General features: G+C 42.8%; 1 protein-coding gene across 1 annotated transcript in view; it reads left to right on the top strand.

Annotated features, from left to right (window-relative positions):
- IFT172 (intraflagellar transport 172) overlaps positions 1–11,536 on the top strand; it is a 649,332-nt gene extending 637,796 nt beyond the window's left edge. Inside the window, exons 46-48 of the mRNA XM_029596359.1 lie at positions 857–1,010; positions 2,890–2,981; positions 11,146–11,536. Coding sequence (XP_029452219.1) covers positions 857–1,010; positions 2,890–2,981; positions 11,146–11,235 — 336 coding nt within the window. The 3' untranslated portion in view covers positions 11,236–11,536. The remainder of the gene's footprint in view (positions 1–856; positions 1,011–2,889; positions 2,982–11,145) is intronic.
- Positions 11,537–26,129: the final 14,593 nt, after the last annotated feature.

Raw genomic sequence — 26,129 nt, 5'->3', positions numbered from 1 at the left:
GTGAACCTTCAGACCCCTATAGAAACAGCCAGTGTCCTGGCTACAGTATTGAAAGCTTTGTATACAGAATAGATAAGGTACTTCTTACATTCTTCCATGTCTTCCACTGCTCAATAGAAGTCCACCCTGCCCAGGGTCTAATGATTCCATGAAGGGTCTTAGCTTCTGGACATATTCGTGCAAATACTGCATCATGTAAAGTTGGTGAACTACAATGCAGGCACTGAACATGGAACCTTAGAAGACCTTCTTCCCAAATATATCTAATGCCTTAAGGTCCTTCCCTGGGAGAGTGATTCTCAGTGCACTTAACATGATTCAGCTCCAATTCTACTGCCACAGAAGTGTGTGGCAATTGGACCATCCCAGAACCCAGGGTGTCCTGCATTCTATATTTCAAGTTCAGTTTCTGGACTGCCAGAAGTCATAATATAAGTATCTGCCTCATCCTCATCTGCAAATCCTGGAGAAGTTTATGAACTAGGATAGCTACAGAATCTGCTTTTTCTCATTTGCTCTCCTTTCTTTTAGCCTATTTTCCCTACTTTTCAGCAGAGATAAATAAGATCCCATAATTCATTAACAGAGAACAAAACCTGTAAAATCTGTCATTTGGGTTCCTATATTGAATCAGGTAAAATTAGGCTTCCCCCTGCTCAGTTTAAGACTTAATGCCATTAGATTGTCTGAGTTTTCCATTATGCTCCAGACTTTGTTAACAAAATGTTTGTGGTAGTAAAATTCTCTTATTAGTGGTACCTACTGCCAGGATGTGTTAAGATTGTACAGAAATATAGGGCATTCTGTGCCTGAATTTGACTTTCTCTGAAGTAGTGTTTTCTACTCTTGTTACCAGGTGGAAAAAAGGGAAGAGATCAGAGAATGGGTTCTTGCTGTGTCCATGGATCAGAGAGTAGATCAGTTCCTGCCCCGTGATGAACGGGATACTTATGAGGCTTCGCTAGTCGCAGTAAGCACTGGCATACGCTCTCTGCCATGTCTCATTACAGGTAAGGAAAGGTTATGTGCTCCTGAAAGTATCCCTCAGCTAAGGATAAACCATTCCCATTAGTTGTCCTTCTAATTTGGAGGTTAGGGATATTCCTTGATGTAAGAAATAAAGGATAACAAACAAAAGCATATATACATTATCCATTGATGCAAGGACAGAACTTTTTTCTGAGTACCTATTGGTCATGAACATTTTTAATATCAACATAGTAAGCAGCGGGACACCATAATTATGTCTTGAAGTATATTTTATTAGTATTATTTAATTTTAAACATAAGAACATAAGAACATAAGAAAATGCCATACTGGGTCAGACCAAGGGTCCATCAAGCCCAGCATCCTGTTTCCAACAGTGGCCAATCCAGGCCATGAGAACCTGGCAAGTACCCAAAAACTAAGTCTATTCCATGTAACCATTGCTAATGGCAGTTAATATCATGACAGTGTACCATAAACAAGAGAAGAAAGAAAAACGAACAAAACCAGAATATGCTAAATTAAATACTGTCAAGCATAAGAAAGAGGCAAGAGCACACTATATAACACAACAAAACAAAATCAAGTAGTAGGCAACCACAGTCATTAAAACCTTATTTAAGATAGAGCCCAGAGAATTAGAAATAAAACTCAAAATTCGAAATAAACATGTTTTTCTTCTGAAAAAGTAAAAATAATAAAAAAATGTATCTGAGTTCTTCTGTAATATTTAAAAAAAGGGATGAGACCTAAGAAAACCATTACCAATGAAAAGATATGAGCTAAATCCATCTTGTTGGATGGGGACAACCAATATGACAGTAGGTTTGGCTAGTCTGCTCTGAGGAGTCTCTTTGAGGTGTAGAACACAATTCCATCTTCCAGACCCTGTTATTTTCATTCTAGACTATCCCTATAAAAATAACTAACTCGCTCAGAAAATACTATATTGGTCTGTTTGCACTGTTTTGGGATTTTTCCCAGTTTTTGTTTGGGGCAGTCTGTAGCTAGGGATTCCCCATATGTGAGGACTGCTGTGTTGTTTTTCCTCAGAGAAAGTAGATTTGTTTACCTCTAACAGGCATTCTCGGAGGACAGCAAGATGTCAGTGCTCGCAAAACCTGCCCATCTCTCCTTGGAGTTGGTTCTCCAAACTAAATGATGGATTAAGGGGCCCTGTGTGGAGGTACAACATGCTGCATATGCCCAGTAGGATATGCTCAAAGGGGTCTATTTTAAGACCCTTGCATGGTTCCCGGCGCGCGCACATGGATGCGCTGATTTTATATGTTCGCATGTTATAAAATACGATGTACATGCACACCGGATTTTACCATCCGCACATGCATGTGCAGGCAGCCCGCAATTTGCGCGGGGGGATGTGAATTTTCAAATTATATGTGGCGACGCAATTGCCCTTTTTCCCAGTTCCCTCCCAGTCCACTCCAATTAAGGAGCGGACTGGGAGGGAACTTCCCTAACCCCATCTTTCCTCTCCCTCTCCCCCCAACCCCTAATCTAACCCTGCCTAGCCCCAATTTTTTTATTTTTATACATACTGCTCCTAAGGAGCAGAAGTAAACCCCGTGCACTGGCCAGCTGCCAGCGCTGCTCCAGCCCACCCCTTTTGAAAGGCCCGGCACTTCGGCCTGTAACGGGGGTTACGCACATGGCCAGGCCCTTCCAAAAATGTGCACATGGCCCAGCCACGCGCATAACCCCCGTAATTCATGTGCGTAAGGGCTTTTAAAATTTACTTGATAGTTTCTAGAAACTCTGAAGTCCAACTTCTGTGCTGGGCTCCATCTGATGTTACCCAGATGTGAGGACTCAGATGGAGCCTTCAGAGAAACACTTTTTCAGGTCCAAGCAATGTCTCAGAACTGTATTTGGTTTACTAGGATACCCTGTGCTGAGGAACAAAATTGAATTCAAGCAACCTGGAAAAGCTGCTAATAAGGAGGATTGGAACAAGTTTCTCATGGCCATTAAGGTAAGTGAAGCAAGTCTTTCTCAAAAAAAAGAAATAGGGAAAGAAAAGAGAATGATTTCTTCTGGCAGGCAAACAGTATGGGTGGGAGACACACCTCTCAACTCTTCCTCATTGCAAAGGTGATGCCCTCCTAACAAAGTCATTCATGCCCATAAAGAGCAAGGATATCAGCCTATTAAATATTGTACGTAGTGAAGGACGCACAGATTTTACGCAGTGAGTCAGCAGGTTGAGGACAAGAGGCATACACAGCGACAACTTCATTTTCTCCCAGGACAAGCAGGATGGTAGTCCTCACATGTGGGTGACGTCACTGGATGGAGCCCTATCACGGAAAACTTTTCTGTCAAAATTTCTAGAACTTTTAACTGGCACACTGAGCATGCCCAGCATGCCATGATCCCTCGAGCCACAGGGGTCTCCCTTCAGTCTCTTTTTTTCCGCGCTGCAATTTGCCTCACGGTTAGGAGCTCTGCGAGACTTCTCACACAAATTTCCTCATGGAAAAATCTAAACATTTCCTTCAGAAAAATATTCCCTCATAGGGGTCTCCCATCTGGATATATTTTCCTTCGTTCGGTGACTAAAATCACTGTTCCCGGTCGGTACCGCTCCCACCGTTTTCTCGGTGTCCGCAGGCCGTTGACGGTTTTTGGGCCTCAACCTTTGCCATTATGGCAACAGGCTTCAGAAAATGTCCCGAGTGCCCCCGAACCATGTTGATTACCGACCCACACGATGTTTGTGTGCTGTGCCTCGGTTCAGCACACAACATCTCGACTTGTCCAAAATGTGCGCAGATGACTCCGAAAGGTAGGCGGGCTCACCTTGAAAAGATGGAAACCTTGTTTAAAATACAACTGCTTCCATCGACGTGCACCCAATCGTCACCGGCAGGTACATCGAAAAAATTGATCATAAAACCCCGCCGACATCATCATGGTATCGGTGACCGTCTATCACCGACCCCATCCAAGTCATCGACAACATCTACCTCGGCACTGGGGAAAAACTCGGCCGAGCACCGAGGAAAACAGACACTGGCACCGACGGTATTTGCACCAATACCGCATCAGCTTCTTTGGCTGAGCCGCTTGCGAAGAGGACACGGGTAGAGGAGCTGTTTACACACTCTACACTGGAACATCCAAGGCAATCTCCTCTGATATTGGTGCCGGGTACTGAGCCCCCACAGCGACCTGTGGAGGAGCCAGTTCCGCCTAGCCTGCCACCCCCTGTAGCTGCGATATCAACACCAGTTCTCAGGGAGAAACTGGATGGTTTTATCCGCCAGGCAGTGCTCTATGCCCTCCGTGAACTACAGCCACTGGAGCTGGCCCCCATACCGGCACCGCCACCAGAGCCATCGATGTTCGCACCATTGCTTACCAGGCTGGATACATTGATCGGTGCCCTGCCAACACAACCTGCTCCACCGATACCGAAGCAATCTGTGCAGCCTCCGAAAGACCTGATTCCCATTCCCGGGTCTTCAGATGATGAGGGCACCGATTCCAGTCCACTTTCACCGATGCCTGGTCCATCAGGGCTCTTGGGTACCGAAACGCCTGCGGTTTCCATCAATGCCCTCTGTACCACCAACACTTCCATCGATGCCACCACAACATCCATCGAGGCCATCAAAGATTCCATCGGTGCCAGAGGGTCCTACAATGCCAGCTTTCTTCCCTCGTCCAAGATCTCGACCAGAGACCTTCTCTGATACCTGGGAAGACGTAGACACTGACTCATCCACGGAGGATATTTTTTCAGAACCATCTCCTCCAGAGGAAAGGAAGAAATCTCCTCCAGAAGATCTCTCCTTTGCAGATTTCGTTAGGGAGATGTCAGAAACTATACCCTTCAATCTCATTACAGAAGAAGATACAAGACACAAAACATTGGAAGTACTCCAATTTGTTGATGCTCCATAGGAAGTCGTAGCTATCCCAGTACACGAAGTACTAGTAGATCTACAGCATCAACTCTGGGAACATCCCTGCACTGTTCCTCAAGTAAATAGAAGAACAGATGCAACTTATCTTGTTCAGCACATACCTGGATTCCAGAAACCACAACTGCCACATCAGTCAGTGGTTGTGGAGTCAGCACAAAAGAAATCCAGGAGACTTCGTCCACATTCATCAACACATCCTGGCAAAGATCAAAGGTTCATGGACATTTTGGGCCGTAAAATGTTTCAGGGTTCTATGTTGGTGTCAAGAATCGCTGCATACCAACTCTACATGACTCAGTACTAGAGAAAACTTTGGAAACGGGTTCAGGAAGTAGCTGACTCTCTTCCTCAACAGCAGCAAGCCAGTCTCAATGCCATTTTACATAAAGGCCTAGAAGCTGGTAAACACGAAGTTCGTGCTGTTTTTGATTCCTTCAAGACAGCTTTTCGTATGTCAGCAACAGGAATCAGTGCCAGGAGAAGGGCCTGGTTAAAAGCCTCAGACCTGAGACCTGAAGTCCAAGATAGACTGGCTGATTTACCTTGCACCGGTGAGAATCTATTCGGTGATAAAATCCAAGACGCAGTGGCTCAATTGAAGGACCACAATGAGACCCTGCGCCAATTATCAATGGTCACTGCTGAGGTCCCTTCTTCTGCCAGAAGATCAACCAGAAGAGACCCTAAAAAGCCTTTTTATCGCCCACGCAGGTATTACTCACCTGCTTCTCGAGGGCGCATGTCTAGAACATCTCAGAGAGGGCATCCTCGACAACCTAAAGCATCCAGACCTCAGCCTCCTCCACAAACAGGCCAAGCTTCTGGATTTTGACAGCTTTCCAGAGAACAGCAGCCCCTCCACAAATCCAAAATCAGATTTGCCAGTAGGAGGTTGGGTTCATCACTTTATATTTATTTATTTAAAATCTTTTCTATACCGTCGCTAAGTTATATACCATTGCAACGGTTTACATGTAGGCACATATTTAATGTAAGTAAAAGTGTACTATAGTACATTCTAACAGGTGCCGTCAAAGGTTCGGTTATAACCAATTGGCTCAACATCACCACAGACCAATGGGTTATTTCTATCATATCCCAAGGATACTGTCTAAACTTTCTCATGGTACCCCAGGATTTACCACCCAACCCACTGTGGATACACAAAGATCACACGACTCTTCTAGAGTCAGAACTATCCACCCTTCTGGGGTACAAACAGGAACTATACATCAGGGTTTCCCAAACTATGGGTCAGCTGGGGGCACAAGTGCCTCAAGCAGCAGGACTATTCCCTGTACGTACCTGGATCAGTCCAGACTCCTGAGTTTTGCGCCCCCCCCCCCCCCCCCAGCAGATGGAGACAGAAGTTTATCAAACAAAAACTCCGCCTTATCTAGGCTGGTGTCACCTACAGTCTGGCAGTATTCTTCTGTCTCCAGCAGCTGGAAGAGGTGCAAAACCTACAGTCTGTGCTGAGGCCTAGTTTTCAGTTCTAGATAATATTGTTAGCTGGGTAAAAAGAAAGCTAAAGTTAGTATAAGGTATAGGATCGCAGTGGTTTGCCTGCAGGTCCAGTCTCCTGCCTCTCAGGGGATTGCAAGGTCCTGAGGGGACCATCCCCCCTGGTTTCTGAGGCTGCTGAGGTGTGGGGTACTTACCCTCCTGCCAGCTTGAATCGTGACTGGGGGTGATACTGGGGAGCCCGGTTCACTCCCCCCAGTTGGTCCAGGACCCAGAGGCTATTGGGCGAGTATATTTTAAAAAAAAAAAGTTAAAATAATTTTTTGTTTGCCCGGTCGGGGCTCGACTTTCCTTCCCTTCTGATCGCGTTGGGGGTACTTGCGCGCCGTTTTCGCTGCTTCCGAGCGATTTTCGGGTGCCTTTTTTTCCCTGCAGCATGCCGTGTCGGGCTGCTTGTAGAGCCTGCGGCGCTGCGCAGGCGCGACTATCACGGGTCAGTTTGTGTTCCGATTGCCTCGCCAGAGGCGAGGGCAACTCTGCAGCCCCGGGCAGGGTCCTGGTGAGGGTCCAAATGGTGACTGGAGCATTTGGGGACTTACAATCTTCAGGTGCCGGAACGGGCGCCATTTTAGGTTCCCTAGGGTCAGCTTCGGCAGGAGCAACCACCATTTTGGAACCGCTGGTATCCACGGCTGCCAAGGCTCCGGCGGCACGGGGGTAGGATGACCCCCCGCCGTGTTTGTCACCACAACGCAGAGTCCCTGAGGGGGACAGACCTGGGAGACCCGGCTGCGCTGCCAATCCAGAGGTCCCTGAGGGGGATCAGACTGATTTTTCTTCAGACTCTTCCTTTTCTTCTGATTTTATTTTGCTAATGCATAAGGCCTTCAAGAAAAGAGTACACGGCCCGGACCCCCCACTAGGGCCTGGGAAAAGGCCCAAGCCCACTCAGGACCCGGATCTGACGGAGGGACAACACCCTTTCAGATTGCAGACTCCTCTGGTGGATCCGGATTCCTCCTTGGACACGGAGGATTCAGAGGACCAGGACCTACCTAGGGGGGTTGAATGGGACGGTGACCAGCTGTCGGGAAATCTGTGAGGTGCCCATTGGGCGGCCTGTGATGACCCAAAGGTGGTCCGTCTCTTTAGAAGGGACGAACTGGGTCACCTCATTCCGGCAATACGCTGGGAATTAGGGATCCAGCTGCCTCAGGAAGAGTCCAAGCTTGGGGCTACGGACCCTGTGGTGTTGGGCCTGAGGGGTCCTCCTTCAGCTTTTCCCTTTCATTTTTCAGCGACTGATTTGCTTTCCAAGGAATAGGATACCCCAGACTTAAGCCTCAAGGTGGCTAAGGTGATGGACAAGCACTACCCCCTGCCAGAGGAGGCCTTGGAGCTGCTAAGAGTCCCTAAGGTGGATTCGGCTGTGGTGGCTGTCATGAAGAAGACCACCATTCCAGTTACTGGGGGGACAGCTCTTAAAGACTTGCAGGACCGTAAGCTGGAGATACAGCTTAAGAAGATCTTCGAGGTCTCTGCGCTAGGCATTCGTGCTGCTATTTGCAGTAATTTCTCCTTGCGAGCAGGTCTTCGTTGGGTGCAATAGCTACTAGCCAACGACTCGCTTTCCCGCGCGCCAGGCGGGACGTCTGAAAGCGGTGATTGCTTACAGTGTGGATGCCTTTTATGATGTACTTCGCACATCGGCCAGATCCATGGTGTCGGCAGTTTCAGCGCAGCATTTGTTGTGGCTCCGCCACTGGGCAGCGGATGTGTCCTCCAAATCACGGCTGGGTTCGTTGCCGTTTAAGGGCAAGCTGCTGTTTGGAAAGGAATTGGAGAATCTGATTGAGTCCCTAGGCGAGAACAAAGTGTATCGTGTGCCGGAGGACAGACCAAAGTCGAGAGGTGCTCTGTCTTCCCATACTAGATATAGGGGATGTCGGAGGCCTCTGACTTCTCGGGGGTCAGTTTCTTCCTTCCAGCATAGTGCCAACAGGCAACAGACGTACTCTCAGTCCTTTCACGGGCGCCGGTCAGAATGCGCAGGGTGGAAAGCCCTCACAATGATGTGCGGCCGGTCCATTCCTCGGTACCAGTGGTCGGAGGCAGGTTGTCTCGGTTTTACGAGGAGTGGACCAGAATCACATCGGATCAGTGGGTCCTAGATGTGATAAGACACGGTTACGCGTTAGATTTTGTACATCAGCCTCGCCAGTGCTTCCTGGTCTTGCCCTGCGGTTTTGCATCCAAACGCCAGGCGGTACGGGAGACTCTGAGATGTCTTCTCGATCTCTGTGCGATTGTTCCAGTCCCGCCACCCGAGCTTCACAGGGGCAGTTAATCCATTTACTTCATGGTACCAAAAAAAGAAGGAACCTTTCGTCCCATTCTCAACCTAAAAAGGGTCAACAGATGTCTGCGAATACCTCGTTTTCGGATGGAGACCCTGCGGTCCGTGATTGCTTCAGTGCAACAAGGGGAGTTTCTCGCATCCCTGGACCTCATGGAAGCGTATTTTCACATCGGGATCCAGCCCAATCACCAGCGTTTTCTAAGGTTCGCCGTGTTGGGTCGACATTACCAATTTCAGATGCTGCTGTTCGGCCTTGCCACCTCGCCTCGGACTTTCACCAAGATTATGGTGGTGGTAGCGGTACAGCTTCGCAAACAAGGTTTTTTGGTGCACCCGTACCTGGACTGGCTGATTCGCGCAAAATCAAAGTTGCTCTGTTAGGAAGCAATTCGCAGGGTGCTTCAGTTGTTGCGAACTCTCGGCTGGGTAGTCAGTGTATCCAAAAGTCGTCTAGTGCCTTCCAAGTCTCTGGAGTTTTTGGGAGCTTTATTCAACACTCGTCAGGGAACGGTGTCTCTCACAGTGGACCGCATGTACAAGCTACAAGGTCAGGTGCGAACCTTGTTATCCAAGCAAGTCCCGATAGTATGGGATTATCTTCAGGTGTTGGGGTCAATGACTTCGACATTGGAATTGGTTCCTTGGGCTTTCGCTCATATGCGGCCTTTACAGTCAGCGTTGCTTTCCCGATGGAACCCGCTGTCAGAACAATTTCATCTTCCTTTACCCCTAACGGATTCAGCTCGGTCCAGCCTGGATTGGTGGTTGTGTCAGAGAAACTTACGCCGCGGAGTACCGTTAGTGGTTCCGGCTTGGACAGTGGTCACTACGGATGCCAGCTTGTCCGGGTGGGAAGCAGTTTGTCTGTGGAAGTCGGTGCAGGGGCAATGGTCCCCACGGGAAGCTCGTTGGTCCATCAATCGTCTGGAGACAAGAGTGGTTCGTTTGGCACTGCAGGCCTTTCTTCCGCTTCTCCAGGGCAAGTCGGTCAGAGTGCTTTCAGACAATGTGACCATGGTGGCTTATATCAATTGGCAGACGGGAACCAAGAGTCAACCAGTGGCGTTGGAAGCTCGTCAGTTGATCACGTGGTCGGAAAAGAATTTGTGCTGCATAGCCGCCTCTCACATTGCTGGGGTAGAGAACGTTCACGCGGATTTCCTCAGTCGCAATTGCCTAGACCCAGGAGAGTGGGAACTCGCGGATGCCGCATTTCAGATCATTTGTGCCCAGTGGGGGACACCCGCTCTGGATCTAATGGCGACGTTCAAGAATTCCAAAGCTCCTCGGTTCTTCGCCCGACGCAGGGAGACAGGAGCGAAGGGCGTGGACGCTCTGGTACTACCTTAGCCGATGGATGTTCTACTGTATGTGTTTCCTCCGTGCCCCTCATCGGCAGGGTCCTTCGCCGCATAGAGTTGCATCCAACAGTAGTGGTGCTCATAGCTCCCAAATAGCCGCGACGTCCCTGCCTACATTTGCATAGCAAGGAAAATTCCAGATGGATTGCGTGCACACTCTACTAGGGTGCAGGCAGCTTCTTGGGCTGTGTCAGTTTTCGCCGCAGGAGATTTGTAGAGCAGCGACGTAGTCATATTTACACACTTTTTCTTACCATTACAGATTAGATGTTCAGGCTTTGGGTGAAATGTCCTATGGCGAAAGGTGTGTTACGTGGGGGGAGTCTTTCGTGGACCCACCCAGGGGTAGGGTTGCTTTGGTACATCCCACTTGTCTGGACTGATCTGGAGTACGAACAGGAAAGGAAAACTTGTTCTTACCTGCTTATTTTCATTCTTGAAGTACCCCAGATCAGTCTAGAGCCCTATCCCACTCTATTTTTTACTCAAGACCACTGCAGCAAGTCCAATTTGTCACACTTTCTGGGAAGAACCGTCAGGTTGTACATATTCAGAGCCTTTAGAAGATGACCTGGTTTTGTTCTCCTTTAGACTGTTACTGGTTAGGCTATGTTCAGGGGTTTTCTGTTGTTCGGGTTAAGGGTTTTCCCGTTATTTACAAAATAACTGGGGTGGTTGTTCTCTAATCTGGCTTGGATACAGCTCAATACTGAGGGACTGCAGGTGGCACTCTAGGTTATGTAGCAATGCCTTGAACACTATGGTTCTCTGCCTCCATCTGCTGGTCGGGATGCAAAACCTACTTGGCTGGTCTAATCTGTGGCACTTCAGGAATGAAAATTAGCAGATAAGAACCAATTTTCCTTTTACTTATATCAAATATTTATCTCAGCGCAATTAAAATAAATTACTATTTAAAATATGCAGAAGGCCAGCCTGCAAAAACCTCAGCTTTCCACAGTTAAGAATCCAGAAACAGCAAAATGATCTTCAGCTGTTGATGTAAACTTATTTTCTTTTCAGACAAGCCACAGCCCCGAATGCCAGGATGTGCTAAAGTTCATCAGTCAGTGGTGTGGAGGACTCCCCAGTACCAGTTTTTCTTTCCAGTGACCCTACTCGTACACCTTTTAGCAGATGTGACACACAACTTTCACAAGCCTATTGTGTGCCAGAGCAACTCATCTTTTGTGCGTGTTGTGATTTATTTTTGAGATACTTCCAACCTCCTGGAACAGATAGGGTCTGAACCAGGGTCAGCACTTGCAATAACATGTGGGATAAAACATCCCCAGGAGTACTCCCCTACCTCAAAGCTCATCAGGTCACAAGGGGCGCTTATTTGCACTGTTTCTCTTGTGTGTCTACAATATGTTGTTTATTTTATTTAATTTTTATTAAAAAAAAAAATGTAAAGAAATATATCTGGTTTGGGTTTGTTTTTTTTTAATTATAACAGCTCCCCCTCAGCCATGCCTTACCTTTCCATGTTTCAGGTGCAAGTTTTTAATCACAATTAAACCTGCTGCTGTTTATTTTTTGTTCAGTGAGATGTTAATGTCTTGGCTCTAAAACACAGCAAAGACTTGGATGTGAGACTCCCGCAGAGAGAGCATGCAACTGGTACAGACCAGTTATTCTGTATCAAAATTGATGACAAACAGTCAAGCCCAGCCAGTCTACTCCTGTCCTGTGTCACAAGATCATGTACTCTCCTCCTTGCTCTTGTTTTACCTCCAGTCTCCCAATAAGAATTTTTTGCACCTTTTCCATGCCATTTTGAATTCCTGTATATCCACTAGGAGGCTATTCCATGCATCCCATCAGTCTATCCATGAAGAATTACTTGTGTTGCTCTGCATCCCAGCCCACAGCAGGACCCTTGTTCTAGAACCTCTTACACATTGAAATATGCTTGCTTATCACAGTTAGCACTGAACTATTGCACATGTGTAAGTATCATATCCCCCCTTAACCTAGGGGTATGTATATTTTAATTAATTGTATCTCACCTTAGACTCTGCATCATTTTGTGAAAAGCTGTTTTTCCCTTTAAGCTCCTGTGCAGTATCACCTGTGAAAACATGGAATAGAATTGACCCTAGGCCTAAGCTTAACTCCCCTTCATTTTATCAAACTCATATCACCAAACCAGTTTCTAACTCAGTTTGCCACTTTAGGACTACTGGTAGACTGTCCAGTTTGAGTCTTTTGCCTGGCATGTTATCAAAGGTCTCACTAAAATCAAATGTACTTACCGCCATTCTCTCTGATTCCTGCTCACAAAAAAATCAATCAATCAATCAATATTTCCATTTCACTCTCACCCCACACTGCACCATGGGTAGAGTGCTACTTGCAAAAGTACAGACCACCAGTTCCTTCATGACTGTGACATGGCTTGAGCCCTGGGCTGATACCTGAGAGCACCAAGTCTGTCTTCTGGCCCCATTCTTTAATGGTCTCAGCAGTACATAAACCACTCATGCCTTGCTCCTCTTCAGTAATTCCTCATATTCCTCTCATCTAGCATTTGGAGACAAAGTTGGTCTTTTTGTTGTTGTTTACACCACCTGTACATATGACATCAATAGAATCCTACATGCCAGTGTTCTCTGCCTCCATCTACGAGGACGTTTGATCAGCACACACGTAAACATTTTTACCAATTCAGCCTAATTAATAACCTTTTTTTTTTGTTTAAGCTAAAAAAAAAGCCTTTATGCTGCTGCTTGAAGTGTTACTAACTTAACTCCTAGCCATGTACCTGCGGACTGGATCTCCTGCATAGTAGCAAGCCACTCTCTACTGGTCTTTCTGCTGACAATAGATTGAGTAAAAAACTGACAATTGTTTGTCTCATACATTTTCTTTCAGCATAGCAACTTTGAAGCATAACCTAAGCAGCATATCTTAGCTCTTTCACTTCACAAACAGCTCAACCTCAATCTGTCTTTTTCCTTCATCAGAGGTGAAGAAAAAAGACAAGCAATTCAAACTACTTCCTGAGTCATTTAAGCTGATTTTATAATGGATAGGTCAGGTAATTCTGCAAAAGTATGGGATTCTTCAAAGTCTGTCTCTGCATCATGCAAAGCTACCTCTAAATCAGAACATTTAAAAAAATCTTCAGCAACTTCAGTTTCCCTGCATAGTGGCACCGTTGAAGCTGGTTACTCAGTGGTTGCTAGGGACACGGCAGCCATCTTGCCTCCAACTCAAGATGCATCGGGAGTTCAGAGAGAAGGTGTGTCACAAACTTTGGAGCCACCGCGCCTATCTCCTAAAGGCTTTTTATGCAGCAAACTTTGCCTCAGAAATGGATACAGGTTCTTCTGATTTCTTTACATTTCTACATCAGGCTTTCCATGCTTTAAAAGGAAACCATGAAAATGCATCCATTCAAAACAAGATAGCTTATGAAGTCTTAGTGCTCAATATTAAGAAAAACATGTTTCAGAAATCAGTTATGCATGCGGTGAAACTCCTGATTTTATTCCTTTGTTATTAGATGGTGACAATGTAACAGAGGGATTAACAGGCTCATATGAGGAAAGAGAGCTAGAATCAGATAAGGAAGAAGATTCAATTCAGCTTTTCCAGAAGGAGGAAGTTTCTGCTTTAATTGCACAGTTTACATCAGCTTTAAGGTTGTCAGAGGATATAGTTGAAGAAACTCTACCGTGGGATCCAATCTCGAGAGAATCAAAAAAGGGACATTCCACTTTCCCTATGCATTCTGAAGTTAAGGACATGGTTTATTCAGAATGGAATGCCCCTGAAACTGGTTACAAAAGACTTAGAGTTTGTACAAAATTATACCCACTCTCTTTAACCTTCCTAAAGTTGATGCTATGGTTTTGGCAGTATCCAAAAAGACCACACTTCCTTTCAAAGGAGGAATGACTCAGAGATGCCCAAGATAGGAAAATAGAGATGCTGCTAAAGAATCTTTTTACTGCAAACTCATTTTCAATGCAGGTTGCTATTTGCTCCAGTTATGTTTCTAGGGCATTGCTTTGTTGGTTACAACAGCTTACTGATGAAGAGGCTACTAGGCTGGAATCTATAGTAGCTTATCTGTCTGATGGCTTGTATGATATGCTTAGGCTTTCAGCTAAATCTTCAGCTTTTTCTCTGGGAACCTGAAGACTCTTATGGCTCCAAAGTTGGGCAGCGGACTCATGTTCAAAATCTAGGTTGAGTAGGCTACCTTTCAGAGAAAAAAATGCTATTCAGAGAAAAATTAGATAAACTAATGAAAAGTTTTGGAGAAGCAAAGATTAACAGACTACTAAAGGACAAGCCAAGGCAGTTTTTCCACCTTAATCGCAATAAGAATTTTTTTTCTGGAGAAAGATCTCATTCAGCAAATCAAAATTTTCAGCAATTGTCCAGAATAAGGGGTACAGTTCATTCCTTTCATGGACCTAAAAGACCACATACAACTAAACCCCACCCACCTACTTCAAAGCAAACTCCACAATGAAATACAAGGGACTCACACCTTGCAATTTCCAATTGGCGGCATACTTCAAAAATTTGCCAAGGAGTGGATCCAAATAACATCAGACCAGGTTTTGAAGATTATCCATTTTGGTTACTTCCCACAATTTGTTTTTCCAAGAAAAGACTAGTTTATGCCATCCTCAAGAGGTTCCATAGAGAAAATAAAAGCAGTTCAGGCAACACTGGAAAAATTGATGACTAAATTCAGTGTGCCCTGTCCCTTTTTCAGAACATCGCAGGGGATATTATTCAATGTATTTTGTAATCCCAAAGAAAGACAGAACTTACAGACCAAGTCTGGATCTAAAAGGGGTCAAGTCTAATTATCCCTTGCTCTCATATGAAAATATAGATCTCTAATAGCTTCTGTTGAAGAAGGAGAATACCTTATATCTCTGGCTCTCAGAGGCTTATTTTCACATTCCTATGAGAGTTTTACAAAATATCTGTTTTTGCATTCTCAGCAAACATTTTCAGTTCAAAGTCCTACCATTTGGTTGAGCGACAGCACCAAGAACCTTTACAAAGATTATGATAGTAGTTGCAGCATTCCTTTGAAAGCATGGGATCAGTGTACACCCATTAATGGCTATTAATCAAATTTACTTAGGGAATAGCCACTGCTATTAATTGCATCAGTGGCATGGGATCTTCTTAGTGTTTGGGTAATTGCCAGGTTCTTGTGGCCTGGTTTGGCCTCTGTTGGAAACAGGATGCTGGGCTTGATGGACCCATGGTCTGACCCAGCATGGCAATGTCTTATTTCATTGGTTAATCAGAGCCAAAACATTTTCAAAGTGTAGCCAAACCAAAATACATAGTATCTTTCTCCAGACTCTGGGATGGGTAATCAATATAGAAAAAAAGCTATTTATCTCCATCACAGAGATTGGAACATTTAGGAGCTATCTTCAACTCCAACAATTGGTTTAGTCTAACACCCAAAAACATATCCACAATTGTAAAGCGGGCAACAAATTTTATGTAAGAGCCAGCTTATCTTCAAATGCTAGGGTCAATGCCCTCAACTATCAGGTTAGTTACATGGGCTTGTGCTCACATGCATCCACTTCACTGGGTGCTGCTATCTCGTTGGAAAGCTCAAAATCAAGGATATCAGGTACGACTCCCATTGTCCACAGATGTAATAGAAAGTCTAAATTAGTAAACCAATATACAGAATTTAATAAAGGGTCACTGTTGGAAAAGCCAGATTGGATATTCATATCCACAGACACCAGCCTTGTGGATTGGAGGGCTCATTGTCTGGATCATTATGCACAGGGCAAGTGTTCTTCAGGAGAAACACATTTATCAATAAACTTGTTGGAAATGAGAGCAGTAAGATTTGCTCTATTACATTTCCAAACATTAATCAAAGAGAAATTGATACACATTAAGTGACAGTATAACTACAGTGACATATAAAAAAGCAAGGAGGAACACAAAGTCAACTCTGGCAATAAAGGCAGCTCTTCTGTTTTCATGGATAGAGGAACATCTGCTTCAACTTTCAGCCCTACAGATTGCAGGTCAGGAAAATGTTCAGGCAGATTTCCTCAGCTGTCATTTAATAGATCCCAGGGAATGGGAATTAAGTCACTGGGCTTTTCAGAAAATAGTAAATACATGGGGATATCCTCAGATGGATTTAATGGCAACCAATCAGAATACAAAGGCAAAGAGATATTACAGCAGGAAAAAGGATCCCGGATGTGTGGCCATAGTTGTGTTAGTTCAAAGTTGGCCAAAAGATATCACTCTATATGCGTTTCCTCCATGGCCAGTGCTATGTCTAGTCATAAGTAAAATAGAGAAAGAAGGAGCATTGGTAGTTCGTGTGGTACCAGATTGGCCAAGACCATGATATGCTGATCTCAAGTGGCTGGTGATAGACTAGCCATTCCACCTACTAACATCAAAAGGAGTATTACACCAAAGACCCACAGACATGGACAACCCTTTTCCATACTCGCTTACACCTTGGCTATTGAAAGGGCAAAACTAGTCAAAGGAGGTTACACCCCTGTGGTGATTAGAACAATGTTACATTCCAGAAGAACTTCTACCTCTCTCTTATATAAGAGATTGGAGATGTTTCAAAGCCTATTGTAAAAAAATAAATAAATAAATGCTCTCCCTTGCATGCTCAAATTAGAGACATACTAGCTTTTCTACAAAGAGGTTTAGACAAAGGCTTATCCTTGAATTCTTTAAAAGTACAAATAGCTGCTCTTTCCTGTTTCAGAGGAAAACTTAAGGGTTTGTCAATAGCTTCTCACAAAGACATTCACTTTGTAGTGGAGTTAAAAGATTATGTCCTCCACCTAAGCCAGATTTCCTACAATGGAATTTGAATTTAGTGCTATCAGTTTTAACAGAGCCTTCTTTTGAAGCCTTAATCCAAGCAAATCTTAAGAATCTCACTTTAAAAACAGTTGTCTTAATTGCAATAACATCTGCCAGAAGAGTTTCTCTTTGCTGTAGGCCACCTTTTCTCAGATTCATACAATATTTGGTAATTTTAAGACCAGTACCATCCTTTATACCAAAGGTAGTCTCCACTTTTCATCTAAACTAGAGAATAGTCTTGCCTTCATTCTCTAAGAGCGACTGTAAGGGTTCCTTATGGGCACTTCATGTGCTAGATCTTAAAAGATGTCTCCATCAATACCTATCTGTTACCAAAAGTTTGAGAAACAGACTAATTATTAATTTTATTTGTAAGGAATAAGGGAGCAGCTGCTTCTAAGGAATTATAGCAAGGTGAATTAAACAAACTCTCTTCAGAATATCTACTGTGTAGAAAAAAAAGTTCCTTCAGGTTTAAAACCACATTCTACTAGAGTGCAAGTGATGTCATGAGCAGAAGTAGTTAAACCAATAGATATCTGTAGAACTTCCACAAGCCTAAAGCCATTTATCAAACATTACAGTTTGGATGTTCTTGCTTTACAAGAACCAAAAAAACCAAAAATAAACAGTGTACTAGTTTGAAAATTAATATAACACCCAAAACGCCAAACAAATTTTTGTAAGACCCTCTATTCACGGGCAGACATATCATGTGTACAACTCGTTTCTCATAGGGGTCACTATTACTTTAATCATTAATATATTCAATTTTTGTTTTGTTTTTCAAAGTTTTTCAAAATTCCTCAAAAAAATTTTTAGGCAATTGCCAATCAAGATAAAAAATGGGTTCTTATCCGCACTGAAAAGGTCCCAGGGTTACCTGGGACCTTTTCAGTGCGGATAAGTACCCATTTTTTATCTTGATTGGCAATTGCCTAAAAAATTTGAGGAATTTTGAAAAACTTTGAAAAACAAAACAAAACAAAAATTGAGTATATTAATGATTAAAGTAATAGTGACCCCTATGAGAAACGAGTTGTACACATGATATGTCTGCCCGTGAATAGAGGGTCTTACAAAAATTTGTTTGGCGTTTTGGGTGTTATATTAATTTTCAAACTAGTACACTGTTTATTTTTGGTTGTTGACATTGGTGTGTACTGGAGTACACCAGTTGGTGTGTGTGGGTTTTTTTGTGTGCTTGCTTTACAAGAAACATCATTTGGTACTTCAGTTCTAAATGCAAGTATTCAATCAACCCACCTGTAATATATGGGCTTTGATATGTCCCACATGTTCTTGACTGGTAGGCAGGACAAGGAAGGCAAAATTATTACATACCTGCTAATTTCCTTTCCTTTATTTCTGCATACTAGTCAAGAAGCCCACCCACGATGTAAAAAAAAAAAAAAGTTCAGAAATTGGAACAAATTTGTTAAATGATTTTTATTTATAAGATTTACTTTTTTTTTTTTTATTTTGTCAAATTTTCAAATTACAAAAAATAAATTTGGAAATACAGAAATCAAAATGGAAGTCAAGGTAATGAAAACACTCTTGAAATTAACTTAAATTATAGATCAAAGATTTCCATTATATATCCATAAATCAATATAGTATAAATTCAGACAGATCCGAAATATACTGAGAGATATTAAAAATTAAACATATCTAGAAACAGAAATATGCATGTACCAGGTATATTTATGGGAGAAGAGGTGTTAGGGACTTTTGATTGAATGATTTTAATTGATCCACAGTAAAAAATATATATACCTCAGACCCCCTCTTTACCCTACCATTTACAGGGAAATTTTAACATGAAGGTATAACCTAACGAAATTACTTCTTGACATAGAGCTAAAAAAAGCTCTGTGCCGTTCCTGGGTAAATGAAGAAAGATCTGGAAAAATTTTTATATTTTCATTTAGAAAGGAAGTTGGAAATTTCCTAAAATAACTTTTCATGATAATTTGGACCTCTACTAATCATATTAAAGAAACGAGTAGAGTTGCTCTGTCCAAAACCTCAGATGTTGAACTTTAATATTTCTGTTAAATTTTCTTGAAGGTTAATTCTGTTAGATGTAACAGTTCTAGGCAAAAAATAACATTTATTTATCAAAGGTAGGTTCTCTTCTTCAAAACACAGGATCTCACGAAGAAATCTTTTAAAGGAAACATAGGGAGTTTCTCCTAGTATTCTAAGAAAATTTTGGATCCTGATATTTAGGGAACGAGAGGCATTTAAGAGTTTCTACTCTTCTGGCCAAGAATTTTTATCTTTTGCCACTGCCACCTTAAACTTTTCATGGACAAGTTCCTTCACTTCAAGTGTTGAAACTTTAGTAGATATACTTTCAACTTTCCTTTATAAATCAGTTGAACTTTGATTGTTTTGTGAAGCTAATAGTTCCACCTTCTTACTCAAAATATTGACAGAGGTTGCAACCCTCACCAACAAATCCCATATCGCAGCATTAGTGACGACTTCAGGCTGGTCAGGTATCATTAGGGGCTTAAATTCTAGGGTAGTTTCTTGCGATAGCTGCAGGCTGCTTCCAATATAACTCACCCCAGCTGCCCCTTCTCCCAAGCCGACTGCCGCTAGCTCCACGCTAGTTTTTGTTCCCGGGTCCACCGCTAAAGATGTCAAAGCCTGAAAGGCTGCAGTTGTAGTTGTGTTCGCTGCAAAGGACCCGGAAGATGTTCCCTCACAAAGCAAGTCGGGTTGAAACACCGGCACTGCACTTCGCATCGGAGCTGGTCTTAGGTCTGGGCTCAGGGTAGTCTCCTCTGACGCCGAGACTTCTCTCTCCTTCCCCTGCACCAAGGGTTCCTCGACTCCTGGAAGTGTTCCTGGTGAGGTAAGGTAATGGGTAATTTCTTGCTGCATTTCTGGCATTGGTGGGGGAGTAGAAGGGTTTACCCTTATCTTCCCTTTCCTTTTCAAAGGCATAGGTTTAGCATAGGGCAAATATTTTCAACCTCGCAGCAGGAAAGCACTCCACTCCTACATTCAACGTGCAGCTATCTTGGATCCCCACTCCTACACTCAACGTGCAGCAGATTTAATATTTTTAAAGTGGTACAGTGTAATTTTTGTTTTTTTTCAAGTAGCTCTGACAGTAGCATACTGGTTTATGTAGGTTTCTAATGATGGCATATGTAGAGGTGATGTTAAAAAAAAACACAAAAACTCTGCCTCCAAATGCTGGATGAGAGGAATATACCCACATGTTCTTGACTGGAGGGCAGAAGTAAAGGAAAAGAAATTAACAGGTAAGTAATTTCACCATATTCTTGACACTGCAGAGATAGCGTTATCAGCAAAATCAAAGGTAAAGCAGTGATGGGTTCTGAAGCTGCAGTTTTCTCCACACTGAGGGCACTGCTGCATTTCAGCATGGATGCTCTCTTAAGGTCAGAGAGTTATCTTGGGTAATTGTTGCTGTGGCTAACAAAGCATTAATTAAGTCTCTTCAATTAATATAGAAAAACAGTTTGTCAATTATAAATTGTAAGAGATACACAATACCAGTTATAAAATAAATGTAATGGCGTCAGTAAGCCAGGATGATTTAACATCTCTACCAGAAAATTGTTACAAAGAGACAAACCTGGTCCTATCCCCTCATGTAAAAAATGAGAATTCACTTATTTTAATTTTTGTATGCACATAACACTACACTTCAAAAATAGTTCCATCTTATAAATACAGCCCCATTTTGAATTGAGAGATCATTTGTAGACATGAGAACAGCACATTTCAGCTAAGTGATTTATTTAATTTTAATTCTCCTGCTCCAGAGGTATCGATCAAAACATTAGCTAATGTTTGTATTATGCACTGTGGCTGTAGACAGGTCTTCAACAGCTAATATGCCGCATTACCACACAACATCCAAAAAAGCCAAAAGAGTTACTGATGTCTACTGTGGAGCTGAATTGTAAGAATGCTTCTTTTGCCTTCTTTGTGAAGAGAAACTCTAACCAGAAGGAAATTCCCAGTCAGGAAGGAGGGGTGAAGTTGGGTTCTGCTGGAGGATCTTCACAGCAGCCCTTAGGACCTTTTTCTTGGCATTGACCAAGGCTGAATGCATAGGATAATAATAAAAGTATGGAAAACTTTTTCAAGCAGATTTCTTCTGAACTGGGACAGCATGGCTAAAAATATTAAGACAACTTCCTCCACAGACTTTATTGTAAAATTACCCAGCGGCCACACAAATAGCACCAGTGACATTTATTTATAACTGATCCACGGTGATCACAGGGTTATAGTAAACATACACAGTGGATATGTAAAGAAAAATTCCAATAAAAGCAACAGCACAAACACAAAACTTAATGAAACCATGTCCAAGTGACTCCAGGCAAGCAATTGAGGGGGGCTTCTTAAATAGTAACATTGTAATGACAGCAGAAAAAGACCAAAAATGGTCCATCTAGTCTGCCCAGCAAGCTTCCCAAGGTAGTAACTGCCAACAAAAAGTTATCAAAACCAAAAAAATAAAATAAAATCCAGGACTATGAATGTGAAATAAAATGATGAATTAATCAAGCTAAAACAAATATGTACAACACTCCAGTAAAGGATAAAGAAAAAGTTTCATAATTATGTAAAATTCAATATATTTGTTCACTTTCCAAGATTTTTATGCCATATAAAATAAGATTTTAGGTATCAAAAACAACTGAATGCCTCCTTATTCATGTATATATTAAGGATGTGCATGCGTTTCAAACGAATTTCAAAATTAATAAGGGCAGTCTGTTTCATTCGAGGGCCCCGGAACAAATCGGGGCCCCCCGCATGAAACAAACCTCATTCTTTGCATTAATTTGAAAGGAATGCATCGGACCTAAGCTTAGGCCACAGCCTACATCCTAGTGCAACTTGGGCTGAGTGTGACTTGGCCTAGGCCTGAAGGCGGGGGCCTCACCTATGGCATAGGCAGAGGTACAAAGTGTAGGGGCCATGGCCTAGGCCTGAGTGTGACGCCTAGGTCCAGCCCGAAGCCGGGGCCTCGGCCAAGACCAAAAAAAAGTCTGTTGGGTATCCAACGGCAAGGCTGAGCCTCAACCTGGAGCCAAGCCCAATGCCATGACTCAACCCAGAGGCCAGGTCCCGATGCCTAGGCCCACTGCCAATACAAGGCCAGAGGCTTGATTCCATGACCTTCACCTGGAGGCTGGGTTCCAATGCCCGGGACTAGATCAGGACCCAGGCCCAACCCAATTGCATTAGACTGCAAGCTTGAATTTCAACTCAATAGATAGTAAACATCACCTCAACTTATTTATAGACAGGAAGTTTCAAAATGTTTTCTTCATGCAATCCAGTCTGAAAAATACAAACTGCATCACAACTTTCTGAAAATATCCATAATGTAAATACCTCATCCAAAAAGGTTTCAAGGTACACATTTTTTCATTATATCCAAATATTCAGAAAGCTACAGTCAAACTCTAGACCTAAAGAGACTAATCAAATTTCTTATCAAGACACTTTTGCGTCAAAATCAATCAATAGTTCAAGTAATAAAACCAGATTACTCTGTACTTGGGTTATGGTTACTTTATTTATATTATACCTATACAAAGGCCCTATGCAGCTTACAAGTAGCAAACAACAAAACAGCTCAGCATTAAACAGACAGGGGAAGTAATTAAAATATAATATTCTAACAGTAAGCTCGTTCAAAGAGTACAGCCTTCAACTGCTTTTTAAAAGTTTTAATGTAGTGTAAAGAACTCCATTCAATAGAAGGTTGTTCCACAAATTTGGGCAGCTACTCAGAGGCATGCTAAGGAGGGGGGCGGTTTACCCCAGGTGGCAACAGAGGGAGGGGTACCATTGCCACCAGTGGGAAGGTCCTGCAGTGGTGCAGAACAGTGGCAGGGGGAAACCCCACCAGCAAAAACAAGGAGCTACAGTGGCAGAGGCCAGCGGCGCTCCGGGAGCTGGTGGCAGCAGAACAGGCCCAGCGTTGCCACCAGTGGCCAAAGAAGGGAGAGACTGGCCCTGTGAGAGTAAGTGCCAGTGTATGGGGGGAGGGGGGTGCCTAAGGATGCATATGTGTGAGAGGGTACCTGTGTGCAGGGGTGGGAATGAAAGGAAGCATATGTGTGCACGCAGGGGTAAGAGGAATCGTGTGTGTCTCACACACATTCGAGCTCCCTTTGTTTCTCACCAAGCGTGTATGTGAGAGAGAGACAGGGAGCATATTTTGTTTTGTGTGTGTACCCCCAGTTCACCATAATCTCAGGGTAACAGGTATGGAGAGTGGGAGATTTTGTGTGTGTGTGTGTTTTAAAATCCTAAGTTTTAATTATTGGGTGTTATTTGTGGTGCCTGCTGTTTTGAAATTTTATCGGTTTAGGAAGTTTTAAAATTATATAGTGGGGGGTGCCAAAGAAGTATCCGCCCCAGGTGCACCTCTGCAGCTACTGAAAAGGAACGCTGCCGAATTTCAGATAAATGCTTTCTGTGAAGACGGCAATCTTCTTGTCAGATTATGGGGCTTAAACAGAACATTAATCCAAGTCATCTGCAGTTGAGTAAGCAATTTGTGTACCAGCAAGGCAATCTTATATCTGATCCTCTAGTGGATGGGAAGCCAGTGAAGATCAGACAACACTGGCATATAATATGCTCTCAGTTAGAAAGACCTGAAATTAAACAAGCTGCAGCATTCTGATTTGGATTTACAAGACACTTTCCCTCACTTATTAATAGCAAAATGACATCAAAAGCATTTATGGCCGAATTTTAAAATGGCCAAATGCAAACTGCGCTCATGTTCAAAAGGGCCCGGCCCCACGAGTAAGTGCTAGGCCTGTCAGAAGAGGCGAGCCGGGTCAGCATCATTAGCTGCTGTCCCAGGGGAAGCGTGCAACAGCAGCTGGCTGGCGCGCGGAAGTTGCTTCTGCTCAGACAGAGCAGTAAGTCAAAAAAAAAAAATGGGGATGTTAGGGATAGGAAAGTTCCCTTAATTAGAGCAGACTGGGAGAGGCCTGATTGAGTCGCCGCTCATACTTTACTAAAATTCACCCCCCTGCTTGATGGCAGGAACCACGTGCATGCTCCTTTTAAAACCGACCCCATATTGTTTGTGGAATCAACACTGAGTATACATTATTTGATTCATCTCTTCCCAATGTCCTTGTCGCACACAGAGCAGTCCTAGAACATTTTTTTTGGCTTTTTCCTTATCACAAAAATCAATGCAAGCAAGAAATGTAGTAATTTCCACATTAAAGACCTATGGCTCTAATATTGGTGGAAAATTGGTTCCCTAAATTCTTCAACATCTTATTTTTCAAGGAGCAAGATTTTGTAAAGATGGGGATAATCAAATTACCAGAAAACAAAATATATGGTCTCACAAAAGCAACCAAGGGACTGTCAGCAAAATGGACTACTGCCAGACAATGCCTATATTGACTGGATCTCATGGTATCAGTAGCCAGCATGGTTCCTTAGGCCAAATTTCACTTCAGAATTCAACAAAATTGGTTTAATATTTTCAGTTACAGTTATTACTGGAAGAAAAATAGAAGTCTATATATTCATAGTAAAAAAACAATAGAAATGTCCGACAAGTCTCTCCTCACATGATATAAATCACAATCAATGTGATTTAAAGTCTTTCAATGGCCTCCAGATTTCCCAGAGATGCTGTAAAGGCCATGGCCTTGTTTGACACAGTTGTATAATCAGCAGAAAGTTTGTCATCCCATTTCTCCTGACAATGAATGGGAGCATCCATTCATTGTGGACCTCATGAGGCTGAACAGGTTTTTCAAATATGCCATTTCAAGATGGAATCTCTCAGAACCCTAATTCAGGTGATAAGACCTGGAGATCTTCCTGAATCTGTAGGACACAACTGTAGGTTCACATGGTAAGTGGCACTAGGCATCCTCTATATAACTTCTATTTGCCCTTCTCTGCAAATTTCTCTCATTTTAAAGTTACCCTGCTAGGCAAATGCCACAAACAATATAATAGAGGTGTCACAATTAGCTATTGCTTGATCCAGTTGAGAAAGGGGGATTGAAAGGAGGAACAGTTTGATAAAGCAATTTATTACTGTTTACTGTGTTATCCTGCATAGATGCAATTCTTGAGACGTTTATAAAGCTGGCACATAGGAATTATTACAACATTGCGTGTAGAACATAGTGATCACAAACATGGATCCATACTCTTGACTATAGCCAACCACCGATTGGATAAGTTCATTTGCACACAAAAATCAATATTAATGGAGTAAAATAGTTACCCAAGTGGGGAGATAACCAATCAAACGAATGGGAACTATAATCAAATTATAATTATAGCCTAAATGAAGGTGTCAGCAAGTCTGATATTATGTTTCTGCCGAAACCAACCCGTCTTCTTGATCATTCACCTTCACAATGTTTTAATGCACTATTTTTTTAGAATTTTTCAAAAACTATATTTTTATAAAACTTAAGTTATAGACCATAGTCCAGAGAATATATTCCACAATCAAACTTTGAAAAGCATTAATAGTGCTATTCAATGTCCATATATTCTCTGGTCCATAGTTCAGAGAATATATGGTCCATAGTCCAGAGAATTGAATAGCACTGAATAGTGCTATTCAATGCTTTTCAAAATTTAATTTTGGAATATATTCTCTGGACTTATAACTTAAGTTTTATAAAAATATAGTTTTCGAAAAATTCTAAAAAATTTAATAGTGCATTAAAAAATTGTGAAGGTGAATGATCGAGAAGACCGGTTGGTTTCGGCAGAAACATAACGTCGGGCTTGCTGACACCTTCATTTAGGCTGTAATTATAATTTGATTATAGTTCCCATTCGTTTGATTGATAAGATCATTTCCCTAAGATGGTCATGTAAACAAAGTACTAACAAATTTTGCTTCTTCATAATTTGAGAAAAGGGTCTTTGTCAAACTCAGTGAGTGGTCTTCATTTTTCTCTCTCCTCCAATGGCAGCTTGGTCCTCTTGAAAGCACTTAAGATCACTTATTTGAGAAAGCCTCAGGAATTGACAGGTCATGAGGAACTGCTACTGTTAGCATACCCCAATAATAGATCACCCTTTGAAGGCAAAAGGTGGCAAGATATACACAAAGCAAGTAA

Source organism: Rhinatrema bivittatum, chromosome 3 (assembly GCF_901001135.1).
Source record: "Rhinatrema bivittatum chromosome 3, aRhiBiv1.1, whole genome shotgun sequence".
NCBI lineage: Eukaryota > Metazoa > Chordata > Amphibia > Gymnophiona > Rhinatrematidae > Rhinatrema > Rhinatrema bivittatum.
This window is presented reverse-complemented; position numbering and strand designations above follow the sequence as displayed.